The 15822-nt window shown below is 36.0% G+C and overlaps 1 protein-coding gene across 1 annotated transcript in view; it reads right to left on the bottom strand.

Moving 5' to 3' along the window:
- Positions 1-4489: 4489 nt before the first annotated feature.
- The window catches only part of SRFBP1 (serum response factor binding protein 1), a 63125-nt gene continuing 51792 nt past the window's right edge, over positions 4490-15822 (bottom strand). The window contains 4 exon segments of the mRNA NM_001133644.1: positions 4490-5326; positions 9885-9922; positions 11472-12186; positions 12928-13009. Of these exon segments, the coding sequence (NP_001127116.1) occupies positions 5142-5326; positions 9885-9922; positions 11472-12186; positions 12928-13009 (1020 nt within the window). The 3' untranslated portion in view covers positions 4490-5141.

The raw sequence follows: 15822 nt of genomic DNA, 5'->3' as shown, positions 1-15822 counted from the left end.
ATACTGTAGGGAGGAGGGAAACCAGTATTCACCCAGGAAACTTTATATTATTTTTTTAAATTGAAATATGATTCACACAATATTCACCCTTTTAAAGTGCAGTTTAGTGGATCTTGTATATTCACAAGGTTGTATAATCAACGCTATCCAATTCCAGAATACATTCATCTTTCTAAAAATAAATGTCGGACTCATTAGCATGCACTCACTATTCTTCCCTCTCCCAGCTCCTAGCAATCACTGATCTATTTTCAGGCTCTATGGATTTACTTATTTTGGACATTGCATATAAGTGGAACCATATTATGTGTTTGGCTTCTTTGTTAGCATGATATTCTTAAGGCTCATCCATTCATGTTGTAGTCTGTATCAATACTTCATTCCTTTTTATGCCTGAATCCAGTCCATTGTACGTATAAACCACACTGTTTACTCATCATCAGATGATGGATATTTGGGTTCTTTTTTTTAGCTATTATGCCACTATGAACATTCACATTCAAGTATAACATGTTTAATGAAAACATGTAAGCACGTTTTCAATTCTCTTGGGAATGTATGGCTATGGGTGAAAATTCTGGTTGACATGAGACTTTCATCATGCCTATGTTGGTACATCTGACAGTGTCCCACAGGTCTCTGAGAATCTGTTCATTCCTTTTTGGCTTTTCTTCATAATTTCTATCCCATTATTGATATTCTCTATTTGGTGAGACGTTGTTCTCAGACTTCCTCTTAGCTCTTTAGGCATAGTTTACTTTGGTTCTTTGAACATATTTAAAATAGCGTTTTCAATGTCTTTTTTGAGTAAGTCTGAAGTCTGGGCTTCCTCAGGGAATTTCTATTGCTTTTTTCCCCATCAGTGCATGGACCGTTCTTGCTTTTGTGCATGTCTCAATTTTTTGTTGAAAATTGGACATTTTAAATAACATGTTACAACTCTGTAAATCAGACTCCCTTTCCTCACCACGTTTTGCTGTTGTTGCTATATTTTGCTGTTTACTGACGTTTCTGAACTAGATATGTGTAAAGTCTATATTCTTTGTTATGAAATACCTGATTCATATGCTTAGTAGTGTGCTAATAATTGGACAGATTTCCTCAAATGCCTGGAATCAATACTTCTCTTTGTATTGGGGACTCTGTGTGTTGGGGCACACCTTTAATACTTAGCCACAAGTTAACAGCTTCTCCTTAGCCTTCACCTACTTATGCAGTGCCTCAAGGTCAGCCATTGGTGAGAGTTTAGGTCCTTCTCAGCTTTTTCCTGAGTATGCACACAGCTTTATGCATGTACGTAATCTCCCTGATTCCAAAAAAATATGTCATAACTTATCAAAGTCCCTATCTTTAGTTGTTTAATCTTTCTGAACTATTTATGTGTAAGGTCTATATTCTTTGTTGTGTAAGGTTGTTGAAATCTCTGATTCATTAAGCTTAGTAGTGTGGTTACTTTTGGTTAAAAAGAGTAATAGAAAAAAAGCAATAGAAATTCCCCGAGGAAGCCCAGACTTCAGACTTACTCAAAAAAGACATTAAAGACGCTATTTTAACTTACTTACTTTTTGGTTAATTTACTGTTTACCCCAACTGTTACTCACTGCCTAAGGTAGTCTTGATGTCAAAAAAAAAAAAAAAAAAAAAAAAAAAGCCTCTAATTGTTTTTGAAAAACAATCTCTGGGAAAAAGCTTATCTCATTGGGCAAGCTCTAACTCAGATGAAACAAATATAGCATTGCAAGTTAAGTCTTCCAGTTAACCATCGGTCAGGTCAAATAATGACAGTACTCAGGGAATGTGTCTGAAGAAACTCCAACCCTGTTCTGAACTCCCTCCAGTGGCTGCCAGGCTGTTGGTTTGCACTATGATCATGGGCTGTTGGTTTTCACAGCTACCATGAATCTGGGAAGCAGATTAGAATAAGGCAAGGTTTCACAATGATCCCTGTTCTTATCAAGATTTAGATTCAAGATTTAGATATTTTTTCTTTAGTAAATATTTCTTGGATTGCTGCAAGCCTTTGGTTAATTATCTAGAGTTCTGAAAAGGTTGATTCTGATAGTTTGGACAGTTTTCTTATTGCTTTCACAGAGAGAAACATTTTTTGGATGTTCTTACTCTGCCATTTTAGCTGTTATTACCCCAAGTAACTTTTAAAGAGCTCTCAACAAATATTGAACCCTTTGGCTAGTAGGCTTCTGTTTTGCAGAGCTATCACTTAGCAATTCTGAAACTAACTTGTGTATGTATTCTAGGGTTGAACTTTCAAATATGTAAATATATCCTCGATAATGGTAATCAATTTTCTCACTATTAAAGAAGTTACACGTTAAAAGGACATAGGAAACAACTTGTGGAGGCTCCCACTGGCCAAATTAAGTAGAATTTGAGCATTAACACAATGAAGGACTTAATTTAAAATCCAAGGACTGGATTTGCCCTTCTATATTAAACAACTAGGAAACTGCACAAAGTACAGCAAACAACAGTTTTCAGACAATGTAGAACAGGTGGCAAAAGATAACCATAACTGACAGAAGAAAAACAAATGAGTTTGAGTGCTACAAGTATACCAGCTCACTGCCTGAAGTTTCCAAACTACAGTGCAGACAGAACCACCCCAAAAGAGCTCAGTGGCCTTATTGAAATTAGAGACAGACTTCAGAGTTCAGAAAAGTCAATGTGATTAGAATTTGTGAGGCAAAATACTAGAGGAAGGGAATACACAGAAAAAGTGCTCCAAAGCTCTGTAGAAGGGTTCTTTCAAGTCTTTAGTGGAAGATCAACCTGCATGAGCCGTATAAAGAATATAACTAAGACCAGGAAAAAAACTAAACACTAGAAAGGAGTAAGTGGATCTATGCCTTCCACAAGCCCAGGTATAGTTTGTGTTCTGACCAGCCATTGCGGAAAGATTTCCTGATAGACACAGTAACAGGTAGAGTTCCTAAAATGGTAATGCCTCGTAGTGGAGTAAGATGAACCCTAGACCAGGGTTTCTCAACCTTAGCACTGTTAACATTTTGGGCTATAAAATTCTTTTTTTGTGTGTTGTATATATTACAGACAGCTTAGCAGCATCCCAGGCCTATATCTGCTAGATGTAGCCACCCCCCACCCCCCACCCTTGACTATTCAAAATATCTCCAGATGATGTTGCCAAATGTTCCCTGGGGGGAAAATTACTCCAAGTTGAGAACCAATGCCCTAGACTAATGGCTCTTGTAGACCCATTCTAACAAAGCACAAACCTCAAAATGACCAATCTGATTCTAAGTAACTTCACTGCATCCCAGAAAAAGTCCAACAGTACTTGTAACAAAATCTAATAGCTAACAGCTAACAAATTTAAAACTCTTCCCTCTTAACTTTTTACTTGGACCCTAACTCCTTCCAGTTGAGGTAAAAAGTCTTGGACAGACTCAGCAGTGTGGAGGATAGTGACCCCAACTTCACAGTCTGGCAAACTCTGGGTAGGTACAGAGACATTTTCCTTTTACTTTTTTGTCAGTCTGAAATTATGTCAAAATAAAATTTAAAAGAAAGAAGTACAAAAACAATGTATGCATTTGACACAGCAAAAATAATTTTCTCTCTGCATAATCTCTTGAATTCCATTATTCTATTTATCAATTTTTTTTTTTTTTGAGACAGTCATACTCTGTCACCCAGGCTGGGGTGCAGTGGTGCAATCTCGGCTTACTGCAACCTCCACCTCCCAGGTTCAAGCAATTCTCATGCCTCAGCCTTCCGAGTAGCTGGAATTATAGATGCTGGCCACCATGCCTGGATAATTTTTTGTATTTTTAGTAGAGACAGGGTTTCACCATGTTGGCCAGGCTGGTCTTGAACTCCTTGCCTCTAGCGATCTACCCGCCTCAGCCTCCCAAAGTGCTGGGATTATAGGCATGAGTCACCACGCCCGGCTGAGTTATCTAAATTCTTAAGCTCCTGAAATAAGTAGAAACTCTTGAGAGTTTGTGAATACAGGTTAACCAGATGGCCTTCCCTGCCATTAAAGGAACTAATGTGCAGGAAACATGGATTAGCATTATTCAGTTTACCAAGAACTTCAAAATTTTTCCCAGCATAGCAAAAGTGAAACATTTGAAGGGATTAAAAAATTTCTGTTTTCCTTTTAAATAGCAGTACTGTGATGTATAAAGCAGTCCTTTCCTCAGTGAGTCATCTTACAACTTCTTTGCTTAGCCATCAGTGGAAATGTTCTTTTAATCCTACCGCCTTCAGAATTTGTTCTTAAAAATTAGAATCTATGATTCATTAAAAATTTTAAAATCAGAATATATAGTCAAAACTAGATAATATACATTCTTGATTTAATGGAAATATTTATATGTAGTGAAACATAAAACGAATTATTGGTTGTATTGCTACATTTAAACAATTTTCTTAACTAAAATATAATTAAGAATTCCAAAATTGTCCTAGACAACTATTTTAGAATCAAAAAGTACATGATCACAAGTACTTAAAACTATAATAAAATTAATATTTATTTATCTGTACATCCATAATAAAAGTTACTATTTTAGTTTGCTAACAAGAATGATTTTTAACAAGGGTGATCTGGTTTAAATAGCTATGATTTCCTATGTTTCCATTATTATTTTAAATATATATTGACATTTATTTTTAAGGAAACAACAGAGCTGAACCAGTGAAGCACATTTCATGATAAGCACTAAAGAGAAAATATGAGATCACTAAAATCCCCGAATTACTTCATAAGGGAAACAGTCTGAGGGATATTATTAAAAATCAATTTAGGTACATATTGGATTTGTGAAAGGCTTATATAAACATAAGTTGAATTTACTTAAAAAAAAAAAAAAAGAAATAGAAAAACAAACATTCTATAATTCTCCCCAAGAGATTTATTCAAATACGAGTTTAAGTAAAAGCTGCAGGGCCTGGGGTGAGAAAGCTGGGCATGGTAGTGCGTGTACTTGCAGTCCCAGCCCTTTGGGAGGCAGAGGTGGGAAGATCACTTGAGCCCAGGAGTTCGAGGCTGCAGTGAGCTGTGATTGCAATATTGTACTCTAGTCTGGGCAACAGAATGAGATCCTGTCTTAAAAAAACATTTTTTTTTAGATGGAAAAGTTCGCAGAAAGAGGCACTAATCAATCATCAAACGTAATTTTTTTCCCCTGAAACACAGCAATATTAGATTGCTGTTCTTTTCGCCTTCTGCTTGCTTCCCATGAAGGATGAAGAGGCAGCTGCAATTGCTGTTTTGTATTTTCAAGTCTTCTTGATAGCTTCTTATTAAAGTGATTCTTGAACTGAGGCTCATTCTGTGGAAAATCTAGGAAGAGAAAGCAAAAATAATAACTATATACCTAAAGAGCATATAGGAGAAGTAAATTTCATCTTTTTCAAACCAATGTTAAAAAAAGAAATTTTGTTTTCTTAAATGGAATATTTCACAATTTAAAACTGAAGTCTAACAGGGAATAGTTTGAAGTTGAAAATTTATATACAAGTAGTCAATTTTGACACACATGCTTTCTAACCCTTGTAAGTAGATGTTTATTGAGTGCCTCTTAATTTATGCTGTGCTGTCTTATTTATAATAACATAAAGAAAGGAATCACTCTGTTGTACTAGCATATAAGGCAAAAAAGAAGGGCATCATGTATTTTCAAAGGAACATCATTGGCTTATGATATCTGTGTACATGAAGCAGACGTAGCCAGAAAATTCACATCTTAGCTAAGACACTCCACTGGGTCTGACAATACTGATAGTGCTTTACTCATTTTTAAAGGCTATAAGTTGATTCCACTCCCGTCTGTTATTGAGCCAAAAGTGGTTATTACAAGGCAAATAGTACTAAGTCTACTCAAGAATATAAGACAAAGTTCTTTTTTAGTTGTAACGTTACTCTCCAGATATGAAGGTGGCAACTTGTGTTCTAGTCCATATAGTATTTTATCACTTTACATGATTTTGAACCAAGTCTTATTTGGGGAAGACATACTAGCATGAAAAGACATGAATCAATGAACATTTTAGGTGCTTACAGAACTTAGGGGACGGAATCAGAAAGAAAAAGAGAGACAAAAAAACTTAATATAGACTTATTAATCAGTCCTATAACTATGTAATTTCTCCACTGCAAGTTAGAAATCATTGTCAAAAGTATTTTTTTTTTTTTAAGACAAGAGTCTTGCTCTGTTGCCCAGGATGGAGTACAGTGGTGTGATCTTGGCTCACTGCAACCTCCGCCTCCCAGGTTCAAGCAATTCTCCTGCCTCAGCCTCCTGAGTAGCTGGGATTACAGGCGTGTGCCACTACGCCTGGCTAATTTATGTATTTTTAGTAGAGATATATTGGTCAGGCTGATCTCGAACTCCTGACCTCAGACGATCCACCCGCCTCAGCCTCCCAAAGTGCTGGGATTACAGGCATGAGCCACCGTGCCCGGCCTGTCAGAAGCCTTTTAAAGATCTCTTTATGAAAACGAATAAAATAATGTTATATAAACCAGTGCATAGTTTGGGATAATATTTACAAAACATTATCTAGACAGAAATCAAAACAACCCTTATCTTATACAAATCACATGTGCTCTAGAAATCTGTTACAATATTCAAAGAGTGCCTGTAGTGATGAAAAGTTTAAAAAAAAACTGTAGAGGATGTGCAGAAATAGGAACACTTTTACACTGTTGGTGGGACTGTAAACTAGTTCAACCATTGTGGAAGTCAGTGTGGCGATTCCTCAAGGATCTAGAACTAGAAATACCATTTGACCCAGCCATCCCATTACTGGGTATATACCCAAAGGATTATAAATCATGCTGCTATAAAGACACATGCACACGTATGTTTATTGTGGCACTATTCACAATAGCAACGACTTGGAACCAACCCAAATGTCCAACAATGATAGACTGGATTAAGAAAATGTGGCACATATACACCATGGAATACTATGCAGCCATAAAAAATGATGAGTTCATGTCCTTTGTAGGGACATGGATGAAGCTGGAAACCATCATTCTCAGCAAGCTATCGCAAGGACAAAAAACCAAACACCGCATGTCCTCACTCATAGGAGGGAATTGAACAATGAGAACACATGGACACAGGAAGGGGAACATCACACACCGGGGACTGTTGTGGGGTAGGGGGAGGGGGGAGGGATAGCACTAGGAGATATACCTAATGCTAAATGACGAGTTCATGGGTGCAGCACACCAACATGGCACATGTATACATATGTAAAAAACCTGCACGTTGTGCACATGTACTCTAAAACTTAAAGTATAATAATAAAAATAAAAAAATTAAAAAAAAAACAAAAACCTGTTTCATAAAAACAGGTTTGAATAAGGCAGTATTTCTAAATGAATGTATTATTTTATATATTACACAGAGTTGTATATGTAAATAAACTGGTAAATATTTTCAGCATACAAGCTAAGCACAAAAAACCCTTTATTTGGATATTCTCATTGTGAAAATGTAGGTATGTCTTATATTTACAGTTATCCTATGTTTGTGAATATATGGCATAAATGGGGCATACTGACATGTTTCTGCCAAATCCTGTATTATCTTCCTTTTAGGCATACAATCAGAATATAGTTTCCATTCCTGCTGCAGTTAGGTAAGGTCATATGGCTAACTGAGTTATGGCCAATAAAATGTGAGTAAAAGGCCTGGACCATAAAAACCTCACATTCAATCTTCCATTACTTCTCTATCGCTGATGAATGAAGAGAACTCCTAGGATCCAGACGAGGCAAGAGGCACAAGACAGAATAAAACTCCTAGAAGCAAACAGACTGATAGATGACAAACCATTGAGATTTAGTAGTTACTTGTTACAGCAGGTAGCCTACTATGAATAATACTAAAATTGGTACTCTGAAGTACCATTACAATAACATAAAAATCTGGCATTGGCTTAGCAGTTCGGTGGTAGGTAGCAAGGAAACAGATAACTGAGAATGAGAAGTAAGCAACCTATGTGCCAAAGAAATAGGTAAAACTGTTGTCAGTGATAACTTAGCAAGCAGGCCACAAGCCTATGGAGTTTGCTGTACAAAGGTAACTGGCTGGAAAGAATAAAAAGATCAGTGTATATTACTGGCTGTCCTTGACAATGCACTACACAAAAGAGAACAGAGAGAACAAAAGAATCTAGATATTTGGGAACTTAAGGTTTAGAAAAGCCTTTGACTCCTGTAACCTGTAAGTCTAAGAAAAGTTTTAAGCAATAAAAGGCCCACAGCAACCCAGCCCTAGAGCAGAGATAAGACTAAATGTATGGCATTCCCATCCAAATCTGATAATTCTCAATGCAGTAGATGCTGAATGAGAGTGGGAAGTGGGAAAAACAAAACAAAACACAAACAAACATAAATAAGACAAGTTTGAGAACTAGCTCTAAGAAAGAATTTTCAGTACAGTAACTAGCCCACAGACAGACTGAAGGAAACAGAGGTCAGAAATCCACTGAGTTTTTGAGGAGGTGTATAGTGAAAGAAATCACAAGCCTGGGATGGAAAAAACCTCTGCTGAACTTTGTACAATCTTCATCATTTTATATTTGTACCAGTGACTTGGGGCAAACTCCAAAGAGATCATGTTAAATATCCACCTCAGATGTGGCCATGAAACAAAGACTCTCCCTAGACACGGACCATGAAGAGCAATGGATAAAGAAGTTCCTCTCAGAGCCTTCATAATCTTTGCTCAGCAGAATTTCAGAGAGTAGACCTGTTGTGTGCCTTCCATTTTTTCCTTAAGCAATCAAGAGTTTTTATCGTCATTACTTTGTCCCTGTTCTGCTACTCGATACATGGTATATCATAGTATGAATTTCTTTTTAGTACAAAGGTCAACAGACTTTGAAGAATCTCATCCATGAGATTTGATGGAAAGTACTCCATGACCAGTGTTCCTGGACTTTGAGCTAGATGAAGTGACTGGATGTGACTTTGGGTTGGCTTCCTTGGGAAGGAGGTTAAGTGTGCTCTGTGTAGGAGGAAAAGTGAAATGGCCATCTGGTGATAGAAAGTCTGGTCACTGGCAGAAAAAGTTACGTGTTCAGAAATTCCACTTCCTCTTTTCTCCTAGATATATAGTAAGACTGCATTTCTTAGCTCCCTTGTGGCTAGATGGAGTCATGTGACTGAATTCTGGCTAATGATATGTGAGCAGAACTGGTTTCCGCTACTTTCAGGCCTGGCTCACAAACACCTGCAAAATTCTCCATGTACTCCATTCCCTTCTATTGGCAAATGGAGAATATTTGGAACCTGGAGGAGGAAAACGCCAAAAGATGGAAGAAGCCTGATCCTTGAATGACTATGTGGAACACAGCCTCTCTGCTAATTCATCACAGTGGACTGTGATGTGAATGAGAAATGAATTTTTGCTATGTTAAGTTAGTGAAAGTCTAGGATTGTGTGAGAAGTCACTCTACCCAAATACATTAAACTTAGATTTGTTACGAATTAATCTGAAAATATTCTGATTATACTCTTGCCCAAGAAAGTAATATACTTGTTATTCAATGTTTAATGGCATGGCATTAGTGTTTAGGATCACTAATAATTAAGATATAACTTACATAATTTACTTGAAAATGTGTTGGTTTAATTCGAGGTAAGTTAAATAGACATAATATTTCCTGATAAATTTTATCTATATCTTTCCCTCTGGCAGGACATAGAAAAAAAGAAAACCAACAACAAAAAATTATATTGATAATTATAAGATGCTCTGTTAATATTTCTGTGGGTACATAATTTATTCAGGCTATATTAAGCAACAACAATTTCTCATTCTTTTACTCTGGTAAAACATAGCTTAATTGCATATGAAGGTCAGGCAACTGTGAATACATACCTAGGGATCTTGTTTTTGGAGCCTGTTCTTTGAAATTTCTAAAAGAAGAAAAACACCATTATGACTTTTTAAAGATAAATCCTCTGATCTTAAGAAAATAACAAAATTGATGATAAAACTAATTCAAAGGGCCACTATACTCCTTAGTCACACCAGCAAACAATAAAATAATTATGAAAGTCCCAGGTTGTACCTGTATCAAACAAAGGTTTGTTAGAATCCAGTGTTACTACAGACACATGAGGACCTATTTCCCTCACCACTTTTAAAGAGAATTTTGTTTGTAATGGGAAATATCTTGTCTTGGTTACCTTGCCTTTACCCTTGGGGATTATCTAGATAAAGAATTTCTAAAGTCTTCTCACAGGAAGAATGACTCTCATATAACAAAAATTAAGATTTACATTTTGGCGGGGCACGGTGGCTCACGCCTGTAATCCCAGCACTTTGGGAGGCTAAGCAGGGTGGGTCACAAGGTCAGGAGTTCGACACTAACCTGGCCAATATGGTGAAACCCGTCTCTACTAAAAAAAAAAAAAAAAAAAAAAAATACAAAAATTAGTCAGGCGTGGTGGCACGCGCCTATAATCCCAGCTACTTGGGAGGCTGAGGCAGGAGAATCGCTTGAACCTGGGAGGCAGAGGTTACAGTAAGCCAAGATCGCACCATTGCACTCCAGCCTGGGTGACAGAGTGAGACTCCGTCTCAAAAAAAAAAAAAAGATTTATATTTTGTGGTAAAGGGATAGTGGTGTACCATTTTCAAATGAGGTAAAAAAGGTAGCTTTTTGAGGCAAGTTTGGAAAATATAAGTAAATATTTTAATTATTTCAACACTCCACACGTTTTTATGTCTTTGCCATACTGTGACATTCTTGAAAAATTTTTACATCACATTTTTCTATTTCATTAAAGACTATCCCTGACTTGTAAATATATGCAAAAACAGTTTATAGCTGTTACTGAAGAAATTAGCTAACCATAAGCTTCACTCTAAAATGTGAAGATATCCTTTATCCAATTGGAATTACAAATAAAGTTAAACTTACTGATTTATAACAGAACAGCTATGAAAAGTAGTGAGCAACAGAGATGGAGATAGCAACATCATCAAATAAAAAGCAGTCTGGAGAAACTCAGTTTAAGGGCAAGCAGCCTTATATACTGAAATGGTACTAGACAGTAAAATGACTGATGTTTACAATAATGGTCCTGGATCATCAAGAAAAAACACCATATTCTTTTCAGAAAGTTCTGTTTAGAAAGATACATGAAACATTTTCAAAAGTTTTTCATCAAAAAAGATTTCAAAGTTTCAAAACTTTGATAAGTGAAGGAATAAAATTTAAATTAGCTGGCATATTATTTGGCTATAACATCTCATTTTCTGATGAAACTGGGCAAATGTGGCATTGCCATATGTGTATCTGTACCTAATATCCCACTATAACCTTGGAGTGGGCCATGTCTAAAAACAGGATGGGTTGTACAAACTAGAATTATACTCTCTTCATGTATGGACAAGTAGGTATTTCCAGCTTTTTAAAAAAGAACTAATGATTATTTCAGAATAGAAAAAAAATCTTACCTTCTAGAGCTTTTAGATCCAGATAAAGAGTGGAAAAACACTGATTCTAACTTTCTGGTTTCTGTACTTGGCTTGGTTTTGTCATTTCTTGTATCCCCATGAGTTTCACCTGTATCTTCTTTAAGAAACACTTTTTCGAGTCGTTTTTGTTCCTTAACTGAAGAATGACAACTACTTTCCTTCTTTCGTGTCCGTCTGACTTTCCCAATGAAGAAGTCATCACCGCTATCACTATCTTCAGACATGGAAGACTGCTTGTAAAACCTTTCTTCTGTGCTATCATCAAAATATTCCTTCTCCTCTTCACATAATTCTTCTCCGCCATCACTGTTACCAGAGAGTGAGCTATCAGATTCTTTGTTTTTTTTGGTTTGACTTAGAGTTTTCAGTTTTGGGTCAGCAGGTGTCTTCTGGGACTCAAGGGAAATTACAGAATCCTTTTCTGAAGGCTTTGATGGAGAATTTGCAATAGTCACTGCTTTAGGTCCATGTTCCATCTTGGCTATTTTTTCCTTTGAATTATGTATTGGTTTCTTCGCCAATATTTTGGTTTCTTTGACTTCTTGCTCACTGATGACAGTTCCTTCACGCTGTAAATTACTTCCATTATCATTTGAATACAAAGTATTCTTAGAATGATTGTCCTCTGAAGCATTCTTTGATGACTCAACTTCAGTAACATTTTGTCTTGCTTCTTTAAAGGCTTGTACAGCAGCTGCAAGAGAAACAGTGCATGACTCATTTTAGCACTGAAACATATAAAACATGACTGTTTTAGGACAGTATTTTAAAAAATTATTTGAAAAGATTTAAGAGGGCAGTTGGAATTGATACTAAATACATATACTCGGTCTGAATTCATAAAGAAATCTTTTGACTTCTTAGAAACCAAACATAAGATATGCTCAGACGTATTCATTTTAAATTGTGAAAATGAAAAGAAAATCTTTTCTTCATGTCTTGGAGTTATGAAGAACAGTAAAAACATCACAGAATACAAATAAAAGGAAATGGCAACTTTAATTTATATAATAATAATGCATTATTATAAATTGTGCTTTAAGACATAAAATTCAGTATCATGTGACAAAAACATTTTATAAATATATTTTATAATAAACATATATAAAATTATGTTCCTAAGTGGCAAAACCAAAAGTAATGAGTTATGTCAATATTTTAAAAAAACTATTCAACTTTATCTTGTGTATATTATATATAAAAAGATATATATTACGTATTATATGTTCATATATTAGAATTTATTAAATAATACAGATTTGGTTTTTCTTCAGAGATCACACTTTCTGTATTTTCAGACACCTTCCACATTGGTAAATATTTGAAAGAAACTTATATTTATAATAGAACCTCAAGAGTTAAAATAAGTGAATAGCCATTATCCAAATTCTACAAATACATTAAGTACATGGCTTAAAAGTCATTTAATTCATACCTTTTAGCACATCTATCTTTTTCTTCAGAAGAGGATGTACTGCTAGTCTGGCAATTGCTCTTTCAGTTGCAGTAGAATCTGGCTGCAAATTTAAAAATATAATAAATGTATGGGAATGAAATAAAAATGACACTATTGAAAGTGAGTAAAATAAAATCTATCATAGTCTTTAAAATTAGAGTTGGAGAATAGAATTAGTTAATATTCTCCTTAGATAGGTTATCTGTATAATCAATCCATGCTAAAGACAAAGATCATCCTGACAAAAATATTACTGCCTTTGAACAACTAAAATTATCACTTAATCATTAATAAATAATCTTTGGATACTTAATGTTCTCAGAATTGTGATAAGCACCATGTGTAACATTAAAAAAAGAACATAGTTTTTACTATCAAAGAGCTTAAACGATCTAATTAAGAAGACTAAATTAATATCAAAGAATCAAATAACATATTAGTGCTAAACTGGGTGAGACTACCGTAATACTTGAAGTCCCATTTAACAGAGACCTAGAAATTATCTAACGCTCTATATTTCTATTTTAAATGTCTACTATCACTGACACGTTCTCAGGGCCTAGACTGAATGGGAACATTATATACAATATTCAATATATTTATAAATTTGGAAAAATCATAATGCTGGCTAATGACTTGAAATGCCGTATGAAGGCTGACAACATCTAAATTTCGACCTCCAGCTCCAACCTGAGTTCTAAGCTGATACATCAAACCACCTAACTTGACATCTATTTGACATTGTCAAAACAGAATTCATTGATTTTTCCTCACAAATCTGCTTCTCCTGTAGCTTTTCCAACTTACTGTATGTAATTTCCATTGTTCTGGTTGCTCAGGCCTAAAACTCTAAGGATTCTTTCCCACTATTTCTCTCTCCCTCAAAACTCACAATACACCCTGTGGTTCCAAATGTAAAATATATCCAGAACCAGTTGCTTCTCACCATTTCTATTCTTACTACCTTTGACTAAATCACCAACACCTCTCACCTGGACCAACATAATTAAACTTATGCCTGGTCACTCTCCTTTGCAACTTGCTCTCTCAACAGTCAATTTTCCACATAGCAGCCATGGTGATTTTTAAAAATGTAATCAAATCATGCTATTTCCATATCTGTTCTTCTTTAAGCTTTATTGCTTTCTGATGCTTAGCCCATACCATTGCAATCTTTTCTTTACCTGGAATACTCTACTCCCAAATATATACACGGCTGATTATCTCACTGTATTCAGGTCTCTGCTTAAATGTCATCTCAACTAGCACAACACTTCCCATCACTATTTACTTCACATCACTTAGCACTGCATGGCAGTGTAGATGTTTTCGTATCTGCAAAGCAGAGACTTTGTTTGCCTCATTGCTGTAGATTCAGTGCCTAGAATAGTGACTGGTAATAATAGTAGGCACCCAATATACACTTAATAAAGCAAGTGAATAAATTTCACTAGTGTATGAAAGTAAAACAACCAGTTTCAAATGTCTTTATCCTAAATTTACCCTTCACCGTGAACAGTCAAATATAAGGCATTTCCAACCCAGTATTATAAATGTACGAATACCAAAATAAAAACAAGATGATGGTAGTATGCAAGCTATTCTGTTTGTAGGATTTATCTGAGTAATGTCACTGAAAGAATAATTTATTTAAATTACACCTGGTGCAAATCCTGTGCCAGGACCACCTGCTGTTTAATTACCTGTGTACTAGATTGAATTGCGTCCCCTCAAAATGCACATCCACCTGGAAACTCAGAATGTGAACTTACTTGGAAACAAAGTCTTTGCTGATTAAATTATGTGGAATCACAGTGGATCAGGGTGGTCTTAAGCCCAGTATGACTGGTTTACTTATAAGGAGAAGAATATTTTGATACGGGGCACAGAGAGACACAGTAAAGACTACGTGAACACTAAGGGCAAAGATTGGAGTTATCCTGGCATCAGCCACCAGTAGCTGAAAGACACAGGAAAGTTTCCCCTCTGGAGTTTCCAGAGAAAGCGTGGCCTCACTGACACCTTAATTTTAAGCTTTCACCCTTCTCAACTGTGAGAAAATAAATTTACTTTTTTTTTTTGTTGTTGAGACGGAGTCTCACTCTGTCACCCAGGCTGGAGTTGCAGTAGTGTGATCTTGGCTTACTGCAACCTCCGCCTCCCGGGTTCAAGCGATTCTCCTGTCTTAGCCTCCCGAGTAGCTGGGATTACAGGCACCCGCCACCACGCTCAGCTAATTTTTGTATTTTTAGTAGAGATGGGGTTTCACCACGTTGGCCAGGCTGGTGTCAAACTCCTGACCTTGTGATCCGCCCGCCTCGGCCTCCCAAAGTGCTGGGATTACAGGTGTGAGCCACTGCACCCGGCCAATTTACATAGTTTTAAACCATTCAATTTGTGATACTTTGTTATCGCAGCCTTAGGAAACTGATACGTGTCTATTCTGACTATTAGACACAGCTTCTGTTCAACCGTTTCCAAGAAATGTCGTCTACTTATGGACCATTCATTTAAGTACAGTGCAAAGTGAACCCGTTTCTTCAACCTGCTGCTGAGTTTCCTGATACAACAGAGGAAGGATAGAAAGAAGAGAATTTAGGAAAGAAGCCTATTGCTAGTATCCTGAGTCACTTAGTGACAAGCTGAGCTGCTGAAGGCATAGGTCAAACATGCTTGCTTGAGTATTAAAAGGTAGAATATAGAAACCCCAATGAAAAACATGATTTTTCAGGCTAAGAAGACTGAAAACAATATATGAAAATAGTCACATTAGTATATTGGGATCTACAAGATTTCAGATAATAAAACAAGTCACCAAATAATAAACTAAAAAGAAAAGATGCACAGATCACAATGGTTTCAGACTTTAATTCT

The sequence above is a fragment of the Pongo abelii genome, chromosome 4 (assembly GCF_028885655.2).
Source record: "Pongo abelii isolate AG06213 chromosome 4, NHGRI_mPonAbe1-v2.0_pri, whole genome shotgun sequence".
NCBI classification, from domain to species: domain Eukaryota; kingdom Metazoa; phylum Chordata; class Mammalia; order Primates; family Hominidae; genus Pongo; species Pongo abelii.
Note: the sequence above shows the minus strand (reverse complement) of the source record. Positions and strands in the feature narration are given on the sequence as shown.